The 17,335-nt window shown below is 47.2% G+C and overlaps 3 protein-coding genes across 3 annotated transcripts; 2 read left to right on the top strand and 1 right to left on the bottom strand.

The window, feature by feature from the left end:
• Nucleotides 1-185: 185 nt before the first annotated feature.
• Nucleotides 186-8,276, bottom strand: Med19 (mediator complex subunit 19). Its single transcript, XM_055599939.1, has 5 exons — nucleotides 8,000-8,276; nucleotides 2,291-2,547; nucleotides 2,038-2,134; nucleotides 1,651-1,745; nucleotides 186-992 (listed from the first exon to the last, which is right to left on the bottom strand). The coding sequence occupies exons 1-5, from the start codon at nucleotides 8,214-8,216 to the stop codon at nucleotides 924-926; spliced, it is 735 nt and encodes a 244-aa protein (XP_055455914.1). The 5' UTR covers nucleotides 8,217-8,276; the 3' UTR covers nucleotides 186-923.
• Nucleotides 8,277-8,520: 244 nt separating this feature from the next.
• On the top strand, nucleotides 8,521-15,036 carry Tmx2 (thioredoxin related transmembrane protein 2). Its single transcript, XM_055600235.1, has 8 exons — nucleotides 8,521-8,752; nucleotides 11,348-11,408; nucleotides 11,635-11,748; nucleotides 11,882-11,958; nucleotides 13,046-13,152; nucleotides 13,328-13,393; nucleotides 13,483-13,612; nucleotides 14,010-15,036. Exons 1-8 carry the CDS (start codon nucleotides 8,564-8,566, stop codon nucleotides 14,151-14,153), a joined length of 888 nt encoding a protein of 295 aa, XP_055456210.1. The 5' UTR covers nucleotides 8,521-8,563; the 3' UTR covers nucleotides 14,154-15,036.
• Nucleotides 15,037-15,463: 427 nt separating this feature from the next.
• On the top strand, nucleotides 15,464-17,149 carry Selenoh (selenoprotein H). The gene is made up of 4 exons (XM_055600236.1): nucleotides 15,464-15,858; nucleotides 15,941-16,086; nucleotides 16,163-16,291; nucleotides 16,973-17,149. The coding sequence occupies exons 1-3, from the start codon at nucleotides 15,752-15,754 to the stop codon at nucleotides 16,261-16,263; spliced, it is 354 nt and encodes a 117-aa protein (XP_055456211.1). The 5' UTR covers nucleotides 15,464-15,751; the 3' UTR covers nucleotides 16,264-16,291; nucleotides 16,973-17,149.
• Nucleotides 17,150-17,335: the final 186 nt, after the last annotated feature.

Raw genomic sequence — 17,335 nt, forward strand, 5'->3', positions numbered from 1 at the left:
AACCAGCTATGTATGGTGGTACATTCCTTTGGTCCCAGAACTTGGGAGAAGAGGCAGGTGAGTATCTTGAGCTTGAGGTAAGTGTAGACTTTATAGCCAGCCAGGGTTGCAAAGTGTGACAGTCTCAAAAAGCCCAAACAAAAAACTCTTCCCAAAACAACCAAATCCAGATTTTAAAAGCTAAATAAGAGAAACATTAAACTTCTTGCCAAAGGTTCATCTAAAAAGCACACATGGAAAAAAGGGAGAGGAAAAGATAAACTAGTGTACACAAGGGTGGATCAGGCCCCAGAAAAATGTGGGAGCATTATGGGACAAACACAAGTTGTTTTTTGATTTTTTTTTTTTTCTGCTAAAATCTACTGGTGATTGTGGATCACCAGTTCCCTGTGGTATATCAACAAGGGCATAAACCTTATTAGGCCAGCTTTCCTGAGGGAGTCTGAAGATATCCAAGCACTTGGCTCTGAGCATTATGGGCAGAGTATTTTATGTCTGGGCGGAAAACACTGCAAATTGTGTTGCTCTGCTCTCATTTTGATTTCCCAGCAGGCTAAGAAGATACTGTGATGGCAATATCCAAAATGTATGCGGTGCCTGATCTTAAATTGACTCAAGTAGAATAGCACTTGCCTCTTAAAACGCAGCCATACGTTAACTAGCCAGTCTGTTAAACACTTACAAAAAAGTCCTGGAGTCAAAGAGGCTGAGAAAAAAAAAAAGAATAGCTTCTTGTGAGAAGGGATATCCTTGAAAAAGCCAATTGGGCTAAACCATAAAAATATATGGTCCTTCTCTAAAGTGTGTTAGCCACAAGCACAGCTGTTGGATGCTCCCACAGCAGTGTCCAAACGCCTGGAAGAGTTTCGTAAGCAGGCTGAGTATAACAGGGAAGTCTTCCTTGGCAAAGTCCAGTGGCCCTGTTAGCGAAGGCTACTGCTGCTGCTGGCCTGGGAGCTGCCCATACCTGGGTGGTCTGGACTGTGTCGGTTCTGGAGAAGACAAAGAAAAGGGGGTGAGAACGTCAGAAACTAAAAGATGGACCTAGCTGGATGTGGTGGTACACGCCTTTAATCCTAGCACTCTGGAGACAGAAGCAAGCAGATCTGAGGTAGAGGCCAGCCTGTTCTACACAGTGAGTTCCAGGCCAGTCCAGACAACATCTTGAGACCTTGTCTCAAAACAATAAAAAACCTACATAGATATTATAAGATGAGGCCGCTGGCATAGACTATCACAAAGACTGCAAATTCAAGGCCTGCCTGGGCAAACCAGTGAAACCCTCTCAAAATTTATCTATAAACAAGGAAAATGGTATTTAAAAGGAGAGTGGATATGGCTCAGGGAGAGAGTACTTGCCTAGTAGGAGTGAGGCCTGGTTAACCCTACCTTGGCCAGTGTTGTAAAAGAAAAGTTTGTCCTGGGTTTTCAATCCTGGGTCTAAACTGAGGCAATGGATTCTATTTAAGAATGGTGAGGTGGGGGCTGGAGAGAGGTTCAGTTCTCACACCACTATAAGGCGGACTCCAGCTCCAGGGCCAAAGCCTCTTCTGGCCTCTGTGGGCACTGCACTCATGCAAGGAAGCACATGTATTCATTTTAAAAAAGGGTGACAAAGGGAAAAGTCAGTGAGTGCTACACAGTCCTTACCTTCTTCTTCTTCTTCTCTTTCTTCTTTCTTTTTCGCTCAGGATCCTCCTCTTTTTTCTTTTTCTTCTTCTTGTGATCTGAATCAGATGGTGTTTCTGTAGGAGACATTAAGAGTCTATGACCTGTTGAGCTAAACACCTACTGCTATGAACTCTTGGCTATAGGAAAACCTAACTCCAAGAATCCTAACCACTTTTTTTCTCAGTGTCCAGGAAGGATAGAGGTGCTGCTGGAGCTCCTGTGTACCATGTCACTACTAGCTCAAGAAATGTCCTTTCATGAATTTCTTCTTGGGCAAAATCTGGGAGTCCAGAACAAGTAAGCTCAACTGTGAAGGCCAGGCCAGACCTGGGTCAGGGTTTTGGTCTGAAGAGAAGTGCTCCTCACCTGGAGGGACAGGGTCCTGAGTGCGGCTCTGTTTGTGCTTGTGCTTATTCTTCTTCTTGGGAGGCTGGATATGCATCAGACGACACTGCTCTGGCAACTGAGGGAGCCAAAGGAAGGTCCAGGTGAGGAGAGAAAGGAAACTCTCTCTCCCATCATCTGTTCTCAGTAAATTCTGAAGGAACAGACATGGACAGAAAACTACCTACATTCCTTTTAGGCCAGTTGCTTTCTTCCTCTCTAAGAAGGGACTTACCGGGCCAGTGTGGAGGCGGAAACCAGACAGCATAGTCCCTGTGATGGGATTAAAAGAGCCACCAAGAATAGGAGGCTTCTCTATGAGAGAGCGGAGGCTGCTGTTGTCATGGGAGCCAGGGAGATCAATCATCCCTGGCAGGTCAGGCAGGAAATTACTTAACTTCTCCTTCACTTTCTTGCCACAGAACTTATTATAGGCCTGTTCCAGGTTGTAGTGTGTGATTAAATTGGTGCTGCCCGTCAGCTCTGTGCTGCCTAGAAAACAGTAATAATGACATTATACCAAAAAGCAGATGATAACTTTTTGTTGCTAACACAGAAGGAAACAAATTGACAATTATGTTTGTTTTGTCTACATATATGTGTCCCATGTGTATGTCTGGTGCCTACAGCTTCAGGAGAGGGCTGGATTCCCGAGAACTGGAGTTACAGATGGCTGAGCTACACCAGGAAGTGAATCTGGATCTTTTGCAAGGGCGGCCTTACGGGACCATATTTAATGTAAATGAGCCATCCACTAAAGGAGAATGACTGTTTTAGCCACTGTCCTACTGCTGCAAGAACCATAGCAACTCTTAGGAGAAAGCTTGCTTGCGCTTTTGGTGCATTATCAACATGTTGGGTAGCATGGTGACAGCATAGTGTTGGAGAAGCTGGTGAGAGCGACCTCCCAATCAGAAGGCAGGAAGAGAGCCTAGGCAAAACCTCAAAGCCCATCCCCAGTAACATTACCTATGATAAGGCCACTCCTCCCAATACTTCTACTCTTTTAAGGAGTTCCATTCCCTGGTGACTGAACATTAAAATTATACATTCTTATTTTGTAAAGTAAGAAACAGAACAAAGCCAGGCATGGTGGTACACACCTTTAAGCCAAGCACTTAGGAGACAGAGGCAGGCATATGTTTGTGAGCTTCAAGATAGCCTGGTATACAAAGCTAGTTCCATATGTTAGTTCCATTGTTATGTTGCTTCTCATAACAAGGCTGTTATGTGGAGACCCTGTCTCAAAAACAAACAAACAAAAAACAAAAAAACACCACTACCAAAAAACAAACAAAACAACAAAAACAAAAACACACAGAAAAGCAGAACATTTTATAGCTGGAGCATCCCTAATCTGAAAAAATGAAATCTGAACTTCTTAGATTCTAGCACTCAAAAGGTTTCGGATTTTGGAGTATTCCAGACTTCACATTTCTGAATTCAGGATGGAAAAATCAGTGGTTAAATCTATGCAAATATTCTGAAATCTGAAAAACTGCAAAATTGGAAACATTTTTACAAAGTGTTTTAGACAACAGACACTAAACCTGTAATAACGAAATAGAAAGGTGTGGTGCAGGTCTGTAAGCCTGTAATGCCAGCACTCAGGAGGCTGAGGCAAGACAGCTACATTCAAGGCCAGCTTGGGCTACCTAGGGAGATCCTGTCTGAAACACCCCAACTCAGTCAAGTGTAAAACACCAAACACTATACTGTTGGCTGAGGAATGGAAATGGAATGAAGTAAAGTACGGAACACAGAAAGTGAAAGAAAAATACTGCGCTAACTAGAATAAATTAGTTGACATTATCTCAAATACTGTTCTACTGTTCATAAAATGTCTCAAACATCTGTGCCTGGATCAACATAACAGAACCTTAAAGTTCAGTTACAGCTAAACTAAAAGTCAAGTTTGATGCAATGGCATGAAGGTCTTGCCAAGAACCCTCTGTTGGCTGGTGTGTGTTCAATTTATTGAGATAGTATTTTGTAGTGTAGGAGGTCTACTGGGCCTCAAACTTAGGGCAACTTTCTGCCTTAGCTTCCTAAATGCTGGTGTCAAGTGAGTGGCACCATGCCTAGCTTCGTTTATTTTTTAATAGAAACACTGGTCACCATAGGAAAGCAGATTTTGTAGCTGTGACTTCCTTGTGACCAACAGGTTTATTTTTCATGATACCAAGTATTACCTAGAAAGACCTGCTAAATCAAAATATGAGCAACTAGAATTCTAATACTAGCTGCCCTCTCTGCCATTGTTTCCTTTGCATTTTATTATTTTCAGGGCTCAGTGATTTAAAAAGATATATGAACAAGGAACTATCAATATATTCAATGGCTGACTCTTTTTTCAGAGGAATTGAAATATGCTAATAATATGGACAAAAGAGAAGTATCCAACCTGCAACCTCACTGATAATTATGAAAGCATATAGGTACTGTGGTTTGGTTACAAACATTTACTTGGGAAAGTTCTGGTTCTGAACTGTGAGGGCAGCGATGGTGTCTTATTCACATGACCGGTTAGTGCCCAGGTTACACGTGAAGATGTTTCTGAAATAAACCAGCACTTTTCTTCTGGTTTAGGTCTCACTGCACCTGGTCCTCCACTGTGAAATAACTCACAGTGATGTGGAGCTGGGTTGGATACTTCGAGTCACAAGGCCTGCCTAGCTCTGGGCGCTGCCTCTTGCTTTACCTCATCTGCTCCTTCTGCTGATACTCCTCCTTCCAGCTGGTAATGGTTAAGGCTCAGCTGAGAAGGCACTTGTTGCTTTTTTCCTTTCATGACAAGGTTTCTCTGTTTAACAGCTCTGGCTGCCCTGAAGTTGATTTGTAGACCACACTGGCCTTGAACTCAAAGCGATCTGCCTACCTCTGCCTCCTGAGAGCTGGGAAGAAATGTGTGAGCCACCATGCCTAGTGCTTTTCATAACTTCCAAAAAAGGAGTTCAAGTGTATCAAAGTGGCATACCCTAGTAATTCCAGCATTCAGGAAGCAGAGGCAGGAAGATCAGGAGTTCATGCCATCCTGGGTGACGTGAGACTGCCTCAAAAAGAAGAGAGGAAGGAAAAGTCAGTAAGTAAACATGAGGGCTGGCTGAACGGCTCAGCACATGACTAGGTTCTATTCCCAGTACCCATAGGGCAGCTATGTGACTCCAGTTAGAGGGAATCTGATACCCTCTGACCTCCCTGGACACAGGCGCACACATACATGGTGCTCACACACACATGAAATGAAAATACAGCAGCATGAGGTTAACTTCCATTTGAAAATGATTTATAAACTTTTTTTATTAATTACACTTTACTCGCTTTGTATCCCCCATAAGTCCCTCCCTCCTTCCCTCCCGATCCCACCCTCCCTCTGTCTTCTTCTCGAATGCCCCTCCCCAAGTCCACTGATAGGGGAGGTCCTCCTCTCCTTCCTTCTGATCTTAGTCTGACTTATAAACTTTCTAAAGAAGTCATGACTCTTAAATACAAATCTTGAATTCCCAATTCTTTCTATGTCAATTCTATGCAGATTCATTTTTTTTCTTTCTTCAAATCTGAAGTCTTGTCCACATCATTATGGCCTTTTTATTCCAATTTTTGGAACTCACATTCTGTAATTTTATAAAGCAATACTTATTAGTTAAAACAACAGCAGCAGCAAAACCAGTGGTACAGTGCTTACGTAGCATATGGAAGGCCCTGAGTGTGATACTCAATACTGGTGGGGGGGGGGGGCATGACGACACGACACACTTAAAATTCCCATGATACTTAAGCCTAATACTTTTTTAAAAAATGTATTAAGAATTTTTTGGGACAGAATCTCTCTCTCTCTAGTCGTGGATAACTTAATTCACTATGTAGACCATGTTAGCCTTGAACTCAGAGATTCACCTGCCTCTGCCCCTCCCCCCAATGCCTGGAGTTAAAGGCATGCACTCAGCCGGAAGGACTTGTTTTTATCCTATTTGTGTGCATGTGTGTGTTACGTGTATGAATGAATGTCACATATTATTTGAGTGCCTATGGAGGCCAGCAGAGGGTCTTGGGTTCCCTGGAGTTGGAGTGACAGGTAACTGTGAGGCTCCTAGGAGGGTTTTTGGAACCAAGCTTGGGTCCTCTGTAAGGACATCAAGTGTCCTTAACCTTATAGCCTCTGAGCCACTTCTCCAGTTTCCATGGCCCTTTTTGAGATAGGGTCTTATGTAGCCAAGACTAGCCTTGACCTTAGAAAGCCAAGGATGACCCTGGACTCCTGATTTTGCCTACACCTCCTAAGGGCTAGGATTATAGACATGTACCACCATGCCTGCTTTGTCAAGTATGGGGACAGCCCCAGCCTTCCTAATGGTATTTTTATTCCAACTTAGCTTTAGAGCCTAATCAAACACTACTCTTCCATATAAAATTTCTAATCTATCCATATGGATTTCTGCATCTCCTAGGTAAAAAACAAGAATGACAAAACTATAATACTATTTCCTTTGAGAAAAAGTCTTCATAATTTTGTTTGCCTATATAAATTCTTCAGGATTCAGTTCAAATGACATTCCTGATGTCATTTTGGCTAACTATATTTTGAAAACCATCAGACACTTCTGACACTTGTTCCCTAAGCTGTGTGAAACATGACTATAAATAATAAGAATGACAAGAACGCAAGCACTCTGCTTAAACCATGTATTTGAATATCAAGTACAAACAAGCTACCTGAAGACCAGGCTTACTGGTCTCCACTTCTTCCACCATCCCTCCCTCCATTTCAAAACACATTGCATTTGCCTGGGAAGGAGATTCAGTATTTATCAAGTGATTCCCAGCAAGTCCGAGCTACATAATGAGACCCTGTCTCAAAAAACCAGTAACAACTAAAATAAGGAAGACGCTGCCGTAAGACACCTATTGGCAAAGCACAGCCTCAGTTCTCAATTATTAACACCTATTCAAAAGGCGTGAACTTCAAACTATTTTGTTAATAGTTCACTGGAAGGAGCTGAAGACTTTTTTTTTAGTTTTCTTTCTACACCTTCCCACTCTCCGACTACCATACCCTCTGTATAAGACACCCCAATTCCTCTCTCCTTTTATATTTAGCTCACTATATCTGTAGGCTCCACCTCTAACATGTATCCTGTACCTATTTGCTTCTCCACTGCTAAGACTTGGCCCAAACCATTATCTTTTTCTGAACACTGACCAGTAACTTCTGATTATCCCATTTTCATTCCTCGTGTTTTTGAATATTTGAAAATCAATAATAGATCAATTCCCACCCATGTTGAAATGGCTTCAATTTGAACTTTAAACTCCCTACATTGCTTTATAAAGGTCTTTCTACCTATTTCCCATTACTACCGGATTTGTTCTTTTTCCTGGAGTCCAGTGGGTCTTCTGCCCCTCAGATACGTAAAAGGACTCCTGACTCCTGACGTAGTTTCTAGTATCTAGATGTATCTAGTATCTTCTCTTTGTCCGTCCACGGATGGGTTTGTTTATTTTCGAATGCTATCTACTCAGAGAAAATTCTGTGAAAATAACGCTTCAGGCAGGGCAGGCAAGCGTTCTCAACCACCGAGCCACGCCCCCCAATTTTCCAAATAATTTTATGAATGAAGAACTGACTCAATTCTAATTCTTTGAACAGGTTAATCTCCGAATCCCTGACAAGGAAAGCAACTTGCTACAAACCAACAAATTTGTGACAGACTTTAAACTGATCTCAGTGTCTCCAAGAAATGTTAAGTCAGGTCTTCCGAGTTCAAAACAACGGCTCACGTTTTTACAGAGTCACAAGAGGCGGTCGGAGAACCCGGACCCCAGAACTTGTCGCTGAGGCAGAGTCACACCCACCGCATGAAATCAAGCCACCCCTCCGCGGTGACTGGCCGAGGAGCTGACGGCGTTGCCCACCGGCCCCTAATCGCTGGGCCCCGCCACTCACCTGGCAATTCCCGCATAAGGTAGAAGGGGCCGCTTCCGGCCGCCGACTTCTCGGCTCCCGCGGAGGCCGAGGTCGCCGTCGGGGGCGGGGCCGAGCCCGGACCCCCTCCCGGAGGAGGCGGCGGCGGCGGCGGCGGCTTCCCCGGCCCGAAGCTCAGGGCGCTCGGCGGCGGCGGGGGGTCAGTCTGAGCCCCGAACAGCGCCGTGAAGTTCTCCATGGCCCTCCGCTCCCGCTTCACCCGGGCTCTGGCGTTAACGACTTTCGTCCCACAGCACTCTCGCAGGGTACCACCCCCTTCTCCTAAGGGCTTTCCGTCATTGGACACGCTGGGCCCCGCCCGCCACCTTCCGGCAACTACTTCCGCCGACCTGCCCAGGAAGCGTTCCGCAGTCTAACAGCCAATAAAATGGCCCAGGTGGGAAAGCGACAGCCAGCGGGGCCAATAGAACACTGAACTCCTTTCTGCTCTGCTGTAGCAGCCGGTAAGGGCCACATCCGGTCCGGAGGCGTGGCGTCCGCTGCCTGGCGGGGGCGGGACGGCGCCTGCGCGAGCGGGCCGGGAAGATGGCCGTGCTCGCGCCTCTCATTGCGCTGGTGTACTCGGTGCCGCGGCTTTCTCGATGGCTGGCCCGACCTTACTGCCTTCTGTCGGCCCTGCTTTCCGTGGCTTTCCTCCTCGTGAGGAAACTGCCGCCCATTTGCGACGGCCTCCCCACGCAGCGCGAAGATGGCAACCCGTGTGACTTCGACTGGGTGAGCGCCCCCCGCCCCGGTAGCTCTCGACCTTGACCGCCCCTGCCCTGCGGGTGCACAATGACAGTGTGGGGGAGGCTCCGGGAGCTAGCCGCCCGCCAGGCTGAGCGGGGAGCCCGGGCCGTCACCTAGGCTTCACCTCCGCGTTTAAGGTGGAGAAACAGATTCCAGGGCTTCCTTCACACGTGAACTGTGTTCCACAGTGATGCCAGGTTCCGTGGGGCGCCAGCGGGGAAGACAAGGCCAGTGGCAGAAATATCATTCATTTTGTAAACATTTTTAACAGTTTGGTCTTAGTGTGGTTAGGCGATGTTCTGAGGGTCACGGAACGTTCAGAAAGTGCTGTCTAACCTTATTCAATTAACTGACCTATTCAATAGACAGGCCGACATAACATGACTTACGTGGAAAAGCGACTGCTAGACTACTCTGGCCTTAGTAACTGCGCACAACTCTCTTACTCAGGTGGGACAGAAAAGCAGGGACGATTACAAAAACGTGAAGGGAGGGGGAAGCACCTCACCCACCAAGAAGCAGTAATGTAAGAATACTTAAACATTTGCTGTGACGGTTGTGGAGCTGATGTTTCTTTCCTATACAGATATTTATGTTAAAATAGCAATAACAGGACTTAAGGCCTGAAGGTATTCATATAACCTTGGGTAGGTCGCATTTCTTTCCTCAGACATTTTCTGGGACTCTCAGATAAGATTAACTTTGTTTACATTAAAGAAACTGTACTGTTGCCAGGCTTTGTATTGTACCCTTTTAATCCCAGCACTCTGGAGTCAGGCAGGTGGATTTCTGTGAGATTGACGTAGGCCAGGCGGGTCTATATAACACTGCAAAACTACATAAACAAAGCAGCACACCAGATACCCTACTTTCCTCCAGTCCTGTGCTCTAGACTCTGACTTTACAAAAGGTAACTCTGCCAGGTGCCTCTTAAGAATTGCCCTATGATTTCATTTAGGCTTTTAGCCACCCTTTGAAGATAACAGCTTCAAATCCCACCAATCTGGCATAGATGACTATGGTAAAGAAAATTCAAGTGTCTATATTTTTTTAGCTTTTCTGAACTCCTCTTTCTCCTTTAACCCACACACTTAATTTAAGCCTATATTAAAAATAGCTTAGGGCTGGAAAGATGGCTAAGTGGTTAGGAAACATACTGATGCCAGGCAGTGGTGGCACACACCTTCAATCCCAGCACTTGGGGGGCAGAGGCAGGTGAATATCTCTGAGTTTGAGGCCAGCCTAGTCTACAGAAGCAGTTCTAGGACAGCCAGGGCTACACAAAGAAACTCTGTCTGGTGGTGGTAATTGGGTGGAGGGAGGGTGTTAAAAAAAAAAAGAAAGAAAAGCATACTTTCTTCTGGGAACCCAAATTTGATTCCCAGTGCCTATATCAGGAGGCTTGTGGCTGCCTGTAACTGCAGCTTTAGGGGTCTTTTTCAGGATCTGTGCTCACTTGCACATACCAACACACATATATGTGGTTAAAAATAATAAAAGTAAATATTGAAATCGTTTTAGGAAGACCCAACCCTGGGGGCTGGGAGAGGTGAGATGGCTCAGTGGTTAAGGGCACTGGCTGCACTTGCATGAGGTTCCTAGCGCCACGGGGTGGCTCACAACCATCTGTGATTCCAGTTCCATTCTGGCTTGACTGGGCTCCCAGGAGATTAAGGGAACAGGCTATGGCAGCAACATGGAGCTGTCCCTGTAGTCCTCAGTGGCCTGCAACTTGTTAGGTAGACCAGCTAGGTTTGCACTTTTGGGGTTTCTCCTGCTACTCCTCTCCAGAATGCTGGGTTCACGCGTGTGCACCACTACATATGGGCTCACGCTGTGTGTATCCTGAAGGTGCAAAACCGAATAAAAAGTTGAGACTCACTGAAAAGAAATTACAATAATAGTAACAGTGATTGTAAAAAGCACAGCATGATGGTACACACCTGTAACTTTGGCATTTGGGAGGTGGAGGCAAGAGGACAAGGATGAAGGAAACCAAGACCGGAATTGGGGGCCAGAGTGAGCTACAAAAGACTCTGGAAAACAAAATACAGTTCAAAGAAAAAATAAGGACTGTAGCCTAAGCTGTATAGCAAGGTCCTTTCTCAAAAGCAAACGACAAAACGAAGCACCTGGGAGGAGCACACAAGTTCAAAGCCTGCCCAGACTACACGGTGGAGGTGCTCCTGCAAGTTGTACTCTAACCTCCACGGGTGTGTGGTGGCACGTGCACAGCTGTACACACACAGCAAATGTGGTGAACGAACTCCAGTGGGCCATGGTGCTGCGGCCCAATAAGCCTGGTACTTTAGAGGCCGCCGTGGGAGAACTGCCTGGGCAAGATAGTGAGACCAGGTCTCAAGGATAGAAGGAGGCAGGGAGGGAGGGAAAAGGGAAGACCCAAAGGTCAGGGGTACCAGCCATTTTCCAAGGGTAGACCCTAACCGCGGCTCTTTTGACTTGATCCCACTGCACATCAGCCAGCTTCACTGTTTTCTTTACTTCCACCCCGAGCTGGATCTTGTGTTTACATTACATATTTTGCCTCATTCAGCTCTGTTGCCCCTGGTTGTCTTGCAGAGAGAAGTGGAGATCCTGATGTTCCTCAGTGCCATCGTGATGATGAAGAACCGCAGATCTAGTAAGCTGCCTCCTTTTCCTGGCTGGGTTAGTACTCACGCCTGGCAGAGGCTCCTTCCTGCTGTTGGAGGAGCGGGGTATTTAGTGAACCACTTCCACACATCATGCCCGGGACTAGTTTCACCTCCTGTACCCTCTCTCTCCTGTCCCCATTTCAAAGAACCCCAGGAAAAGGGACGGAGTGGGTGCCCTCAGCTCAGCCTGACTGTGGTGTGTCTGTGTTCCAGTCACTGTGGAGCAACATGTCGGCAACATCTTCATGTTTAGTAAAGTGGCCAACGCCATTCTTTTCTTCCGCCTGGATATCCGCATGGGCCTGCTGTACCTCACTCTCTGCATAGGTGAGGCAATGCCTGTTGCTGGTTGAGGTTCTGTAATGTGGTACTTTGCGATAGTGAAGTTCTTTGATAAAGGCTCTGTGAGGGCCAGGCTGCAGTCCTTATCTGGTACCTCTGCCGTCTCTTCTGTGTCCAGTGTTCCTGATGACCTGCAAGCCTCCCCTCTACATGGGTCCTGAGTACATCAAATACTTCAGTGATAAGACCATTGACGTGAGTATTCTGCTGTCTGCCTCTCGGCTCCCGCTCTGTGCCTTTGTGCTCTTTAGCAGTAAAAGCAGTGGGCAGGGTTGCAAGGAAGTAGCTGGGGTTGGTGGTGGATAATCGTTATCCTCGTGCTTGGGAGGCTGAGGGGTAGGATTGCTGCAAGGTTTTGGTTTTTGTTTGTTTGGCTGGTTCGTTTGGTTATTTGTGACAGGGTTTCTCTGTGTAGCCCTGGCTGTCCTAGAACATACTCTATAGACCAAGCTGGTCTATCTCAAACTCAGAGAGATCTACCTGCCTCTGCCTCTGCTAGGAATAAAGAAGTGCGCCACCACTGCTACAAGTTTAAAGCCAGTGTAGCCTACATAATGAGTTCTAGGGCAGCCCCTGCCAAATAGTAAAATTCTGTTTCAAAGGATAGACTGGCAGGCTGGTGACTTGGGCTTCATGAGGTAAATATATTTGAAATATATTTACAACAACCTGAACTTATTCCCTGGAACCTATGTAAAAGTAGAATTTGAGGGCTGGAGAGATGGCTCAAAGCTTAAGCACACTGGTTGCTCTTCCAAAGGTCCTGAGTTCAAATCCCAGCAACCATATGGTGGCTCACAACCATCTATGGTGAGATCTGGTGCCCTCTTCTGGCATGCAGGTGTACATGCAGATAGAACACTGTATACATGATAAGTAAATAAATCTTTAAACAATGAAAGGTAGAATTTTGTAATACACCCCACAGAGTTGTCCATATCCAACTCTACAGAGTTGCCCAGATAAACTTAAAAGTGAAGGCTTACTGGAGAAAACAAAAAAGGCCTTGTTGCCAGGCCTCAGTCTTTGGACCAGGAGAAACTGCCTGTAAGTGGTCATGCCTGCTCCAAAACAGTAATGAAAAAAATTTAGTTATTAAAAAATAATTTGGTAATTTCCCTTGTGGTAGTGTGCGTTCTTCACATGGATGAGACAGTGGATTGAATCCCTGGTACCAACAGCCACACCAGAAAAGGTTGTCAGGGTACCAGCTTGTTATGGGAAAGGAGAAGCCCAGGTGCCCAGGTGATTCAGCCTATCCTCTCTTCCCTCTGTGTGATAGGAAGAACTGGAGCGGGACAAGAGGGTCACTTGGATTGTGGAGTTCTTTGCCAATTGGTCTAATGATTGTCAGTCGTTTGCTCCCATCTATGCTGACTTGTCCCTCAAGTAAGTATGCGTAGTGAAACCTATCAGAAGTAGAATTGATGATGCTTCCTCCGTTTGGTGTTTAATTTTGCACATCCAAAGGTGTTTTTTCCCTTTCTTACCTAGCTTTTTATATTTCCAGTTCCCTTGATCTATTTCTTTGTTTTTCAGTCAACAATAACACACTTTTTGCCAGGTACAACTGTGCAGGACTGAATTTTGGGAAAGTAGATGTTGGACGTTACACAGATGTTGGCACACGGTATGTGTGGAGATGCTGGGCTAAGGTGTGAGCTGAGAATTACTCAGAGTGATGGAAGTGATGTGTACAGAGCCCTCTCTACCCTGTAGGTACAAAGTGAGTACGTCCCCCCTCACCAAACAGTTGCCTACCCTCATCTTGTTCCAAGGTGGCAAGGAGGTAATTCGACGGCCACAGATCGACAAGAAAGGACGAGCTGTCTCCTGGACCTTTTCTGAGGTACATGAAGAAGATGGGCAGGGGCTGGGTTAAGTCTGCATTCTGCCACTCGCCCACTGCTGAGAGATTTTAGATTAGCCACTGGATGTCAGCTGTGCAGTCACTCGGTAGTTACGTGGCTAGCACTGTGGGAAAATGGTAAGGACTTGCTCTGTGAGATGCCAGGAGGCAACTGGGTTTGTCTTCAGTAATTTGGACCTGGCTCAGGATTGCTTTACAGTTGCACGTAGGTACAATAATTTCTGTGCACAATAATTGGCCTCTATTAAGTATCCTAATCTAGGATAAGACAGATTTCTGCCCTCTGATTCTTCTGGCTTCTAGACCACTTCCTACACCTAAGCAATGAGCTTTACCTTCCCGCGCAGCCCCTGATGTGTTCATCTCTTTTGCATAGGAGAATGTGATTCGTGAATTCAACTTGAATGAGCTATACCAGCGAGCCAAGAAGCTCTCGAAAGGTGGAGACACGTCAGAAGAGAAGCCTCTGGCCCCTGCTCCCACTGCTGTGCCAGATGGGGAGAATAAGAAGGACAAATAGGATCCTAAATCGTTTGTGCTTCCTCTGTCAGTTTCAGGCCCTTTGCGGCCCAGTTCCACTTACAACCACAATCCTTGCCTGAGGCTGTAGCCTTTTGATTTCTCCTGTTTGGCTGTGCCTAGGTTGGGGCAGGGTGCCTGCTTCTGAGTTTTCAAGAAGCATTTAGGGAACCATGAAACATTCTATGAAGGGCTCTTCTGCCCTGGCCAGCTGTTTCTTGAAGAGAGTGAGTTCATGGATGGATAGAGGTTGAAACCTTCCTTCCAAGGTTGGGTCACGTGGAAACTGCTGTTCAGCACTTGGATATTGCCAGTTTGTTTAATTAATCCTCCTAGTGAGCCTGCAAAGCATAGACGAAATTAAACTCTAATGTTAGATGTCACAGTATATAGCACTAAAAATTTTTCCTCAAGGACCCTTTCTTTCTTAGGCCTTCCTGGCGTGATCTGTGGAAATCGTTCAATTTAAGGGGTTGCAGAGAGAGCTCAGTGGTTAAGAGGAGTGGCTGTTCTTTCAGAGGACTCGGGTTCCATTCCTAGCAGCCACATGGAGGCTGAACTCTAGTCCCTAGTCTCTGGGGCTCCAACATCCTCCTGGCCTTGGCACTCACTGGATGCATGTGATGCACAAACTTGTGAAAGCAAAACGCCCAAAAGGGTTGTGTGTGTGTAATTTACGCACTGTGGCTGATCCCAGTCAACAGCCGCCTGCCAGGATTTTCATCATGGGAATAGAATTGAATGATCCTGCTGAATTATGGAAACTGAGAGGTAGGGCGGTAAATTTTGACACGGTCCTTAGTGGGCCCTGAAGAAGAGCCCTGTGGCTGGACAGCTGTTTTCTCCTATCCACAAAGCTTTCCCTAATAAAGGGGTTATTTTGATTGCCTCGGTGTTGTTTCTGCTTTGCTGGAAAGTGAGCGGCCGCAGAGGAACTGCCTCCATTTTTGATGCTGAGATTGAACGTTGAACTCGGGCACCCTATAAGCCAAGCATGCCTCTAGACCCTAACAAACGTTAAATTTGTGGGTGCGGGTCTCGGTCTGTTGGAGAGATGACAGATGGGCCTCTGACTGTCCTCTTGATTCAGCTCAGTACCGAGACTACAGGTGCCAGCTACTGCGCTTAAATTACTAATGGGCAGGAGTTCAAATTCCACATCCTCTTGTTTCGCCACGCGGGGACGTGGATTCCGCATTTCGGTGCGAATTAGCTAGTTTCTGCAGTGGAGCGAACGCCGCGGAAATGCGATGTGGCCTTCCCTCGGAATCGGTCTGCGGATCCCAGGGTGGGGGTTACCTGCGCAGAAAGCCCCTGCCAGAGGGGGCTAGGACCCCCAGTCCGTCCCCGCCCCGTGCCGCCGCCTGGCAGCTGCAGGTGCTTTCACCCGGCCTTCCGCCCCTCCCCCTTCTTACCCACAGGCAGCGCGGTTGCGCTTGAAGGTCCCGCCTTCAGGTCACGTGGACGCTGCCTGCAGGTCGCGAGATTTGGATTTCGCACGTGCGGTTCCGGGCTGCGGGGTTTGTGCCCTGGGGTTGCGTGGCCCCCGTCTTCCGCCAACGCCGCCCCCCACGTTGCTGGACGCCTGTGACCCGTGCCATGGCCCCTCTCCGGAGAAAGCGTAAGGCCGCGCCCGCGCCGGGCGAGGCGGCGGAGGACAAGCGCGGGAAGCTGGCGGAGGGCGCAGCCCTGCTCATCGAGCACTGGTGAGGGCCTGGGGGTCGCGGAGGGTGGGGGAGCTTTGGCCCGGCGGGGCCGCAGACCCCTTTGCAACCCGTGTGTCCGCAGCACGAGCTGACGCGTGTACGGCCGCCACGCCGCTGCCCTGAGCCAGGCCCTGCAGCTGGCGGCCCCAGAACTCCCCGTGCAGGTGAACCCGGCCAAGCCCCGGAGGGGCAGCTTCGAAGTGACGCTGCTACGCCCGGACGGCAGCCGTGAGTGGAGGCCGCGACGGGGGCGGGTGCACGGGTGAGAGCCACCGTAAATTGACTTTATCCCATCCTTTCCCAGGTGCCGAGCTCTGGACCGGTATTAAGAAGGGTCCTCCACGAAAGCTCAAATTTCCTGACCCTCAAGAGGTGGTGAACGAACTGAAGAAGTACCTTAAATAAGGAGGCTGGCAGGAGTGCCCACGCTGAGGTTTGCATTGTGACCCGGGAGTGCGATGCATGGACAGCGAAGGTTTCCTTACCGGTACAGTGTACAGGAGATTCCTGTAAGAGGAAAGAGGAGCTAAGCCTGGCGCGGAGGCACGCGCCTGTAATCCCAATAGTTCGGGAAGCGGAGGCCAGCCTGGTCTACTAAGGGAGTCCAGGACAGCCAAGGCTACACAGAGAAACCCCGTTTCGAACAACAACAAAAAAAACTAGAATCTAAATGATGTGTCGCTTGTGCTTTTTGAGTTAGTTAAGCAGCTTTTGCATTTGTTTGCTAATTTACTTTCCCATCTCTGATGGCTGTTTTAATTCCAAGAGTCTGTTGCAAATCTTACTGGTTCATCATCAGTGTTGACATCTTTCTGTAGTTAAGGTTTTTTCCCTTGTGGCAGAATCTGCTGTTCACTTTACCTCAACTTTTCTGGGTTTTGTTAGTAATCTGTGAGGTGAGGGCCCATTAAACACACCCCCATTTCTTGGTTGCATAGATTTGTACAGGGCTTTGGCCTGTTTTCTGAGCTTTCGTGTTGAGTGTTTGTAGGTGTGTGTGTGTGGGGGGGGGGTGTCACCGAGCTCCCGAGTTTTGTATGGCTAGCCTTGGGGTCGGGGTGGATCCTTGTGATTGCCTGAAACCCTGCTCTGACATTCCCTCCTCTATTTGCAGCTTTCAGTCCCTGGAAATGCTGAAGCGTTTATGATGGTGCATGGCCAAACTTAAGCTATGTATCTGAAGCCATAGTTTCTTTCCCAGCAGAAATGATGGTTCAGTTGTGAGGCAATCCTCCAGCAAGGCGCTGTACAAGTATTTTGATTGGTTTAATAAAAGTTAAAGTATCTGAGAGTAAGAGTCAAATTTACATTTTGTCTTAAAGGATGGATACAACTAGGCTTGTGGGGTTGTTGGTCTTTTGTTTTTCATGCTGCAAAGTTCCTTATGTGTGGAAATTGTAGGGTTTATGGTAAAACATATGACACGCTGATGAAAAATGTGAATATTGCTGGGATTGGTGGTGTATGCCTGTAATCT

The sequence above is a fragment of the Psammomys obesus genome, unplaced genomic scaffold, assembly GCF_907164565.1.
Source record: "Psammomys obesus unplaced genomic scaffold, mPsaObe1.curated_primary_1811, whole genome shotgun sequence".
In the NCBI taxonomy this organism is placed as follows: Eukaryota; Metazoa; Chordata; class Mammalia; order Rodentia; family Muridae; genus Psammomys; species Psammomys obesus.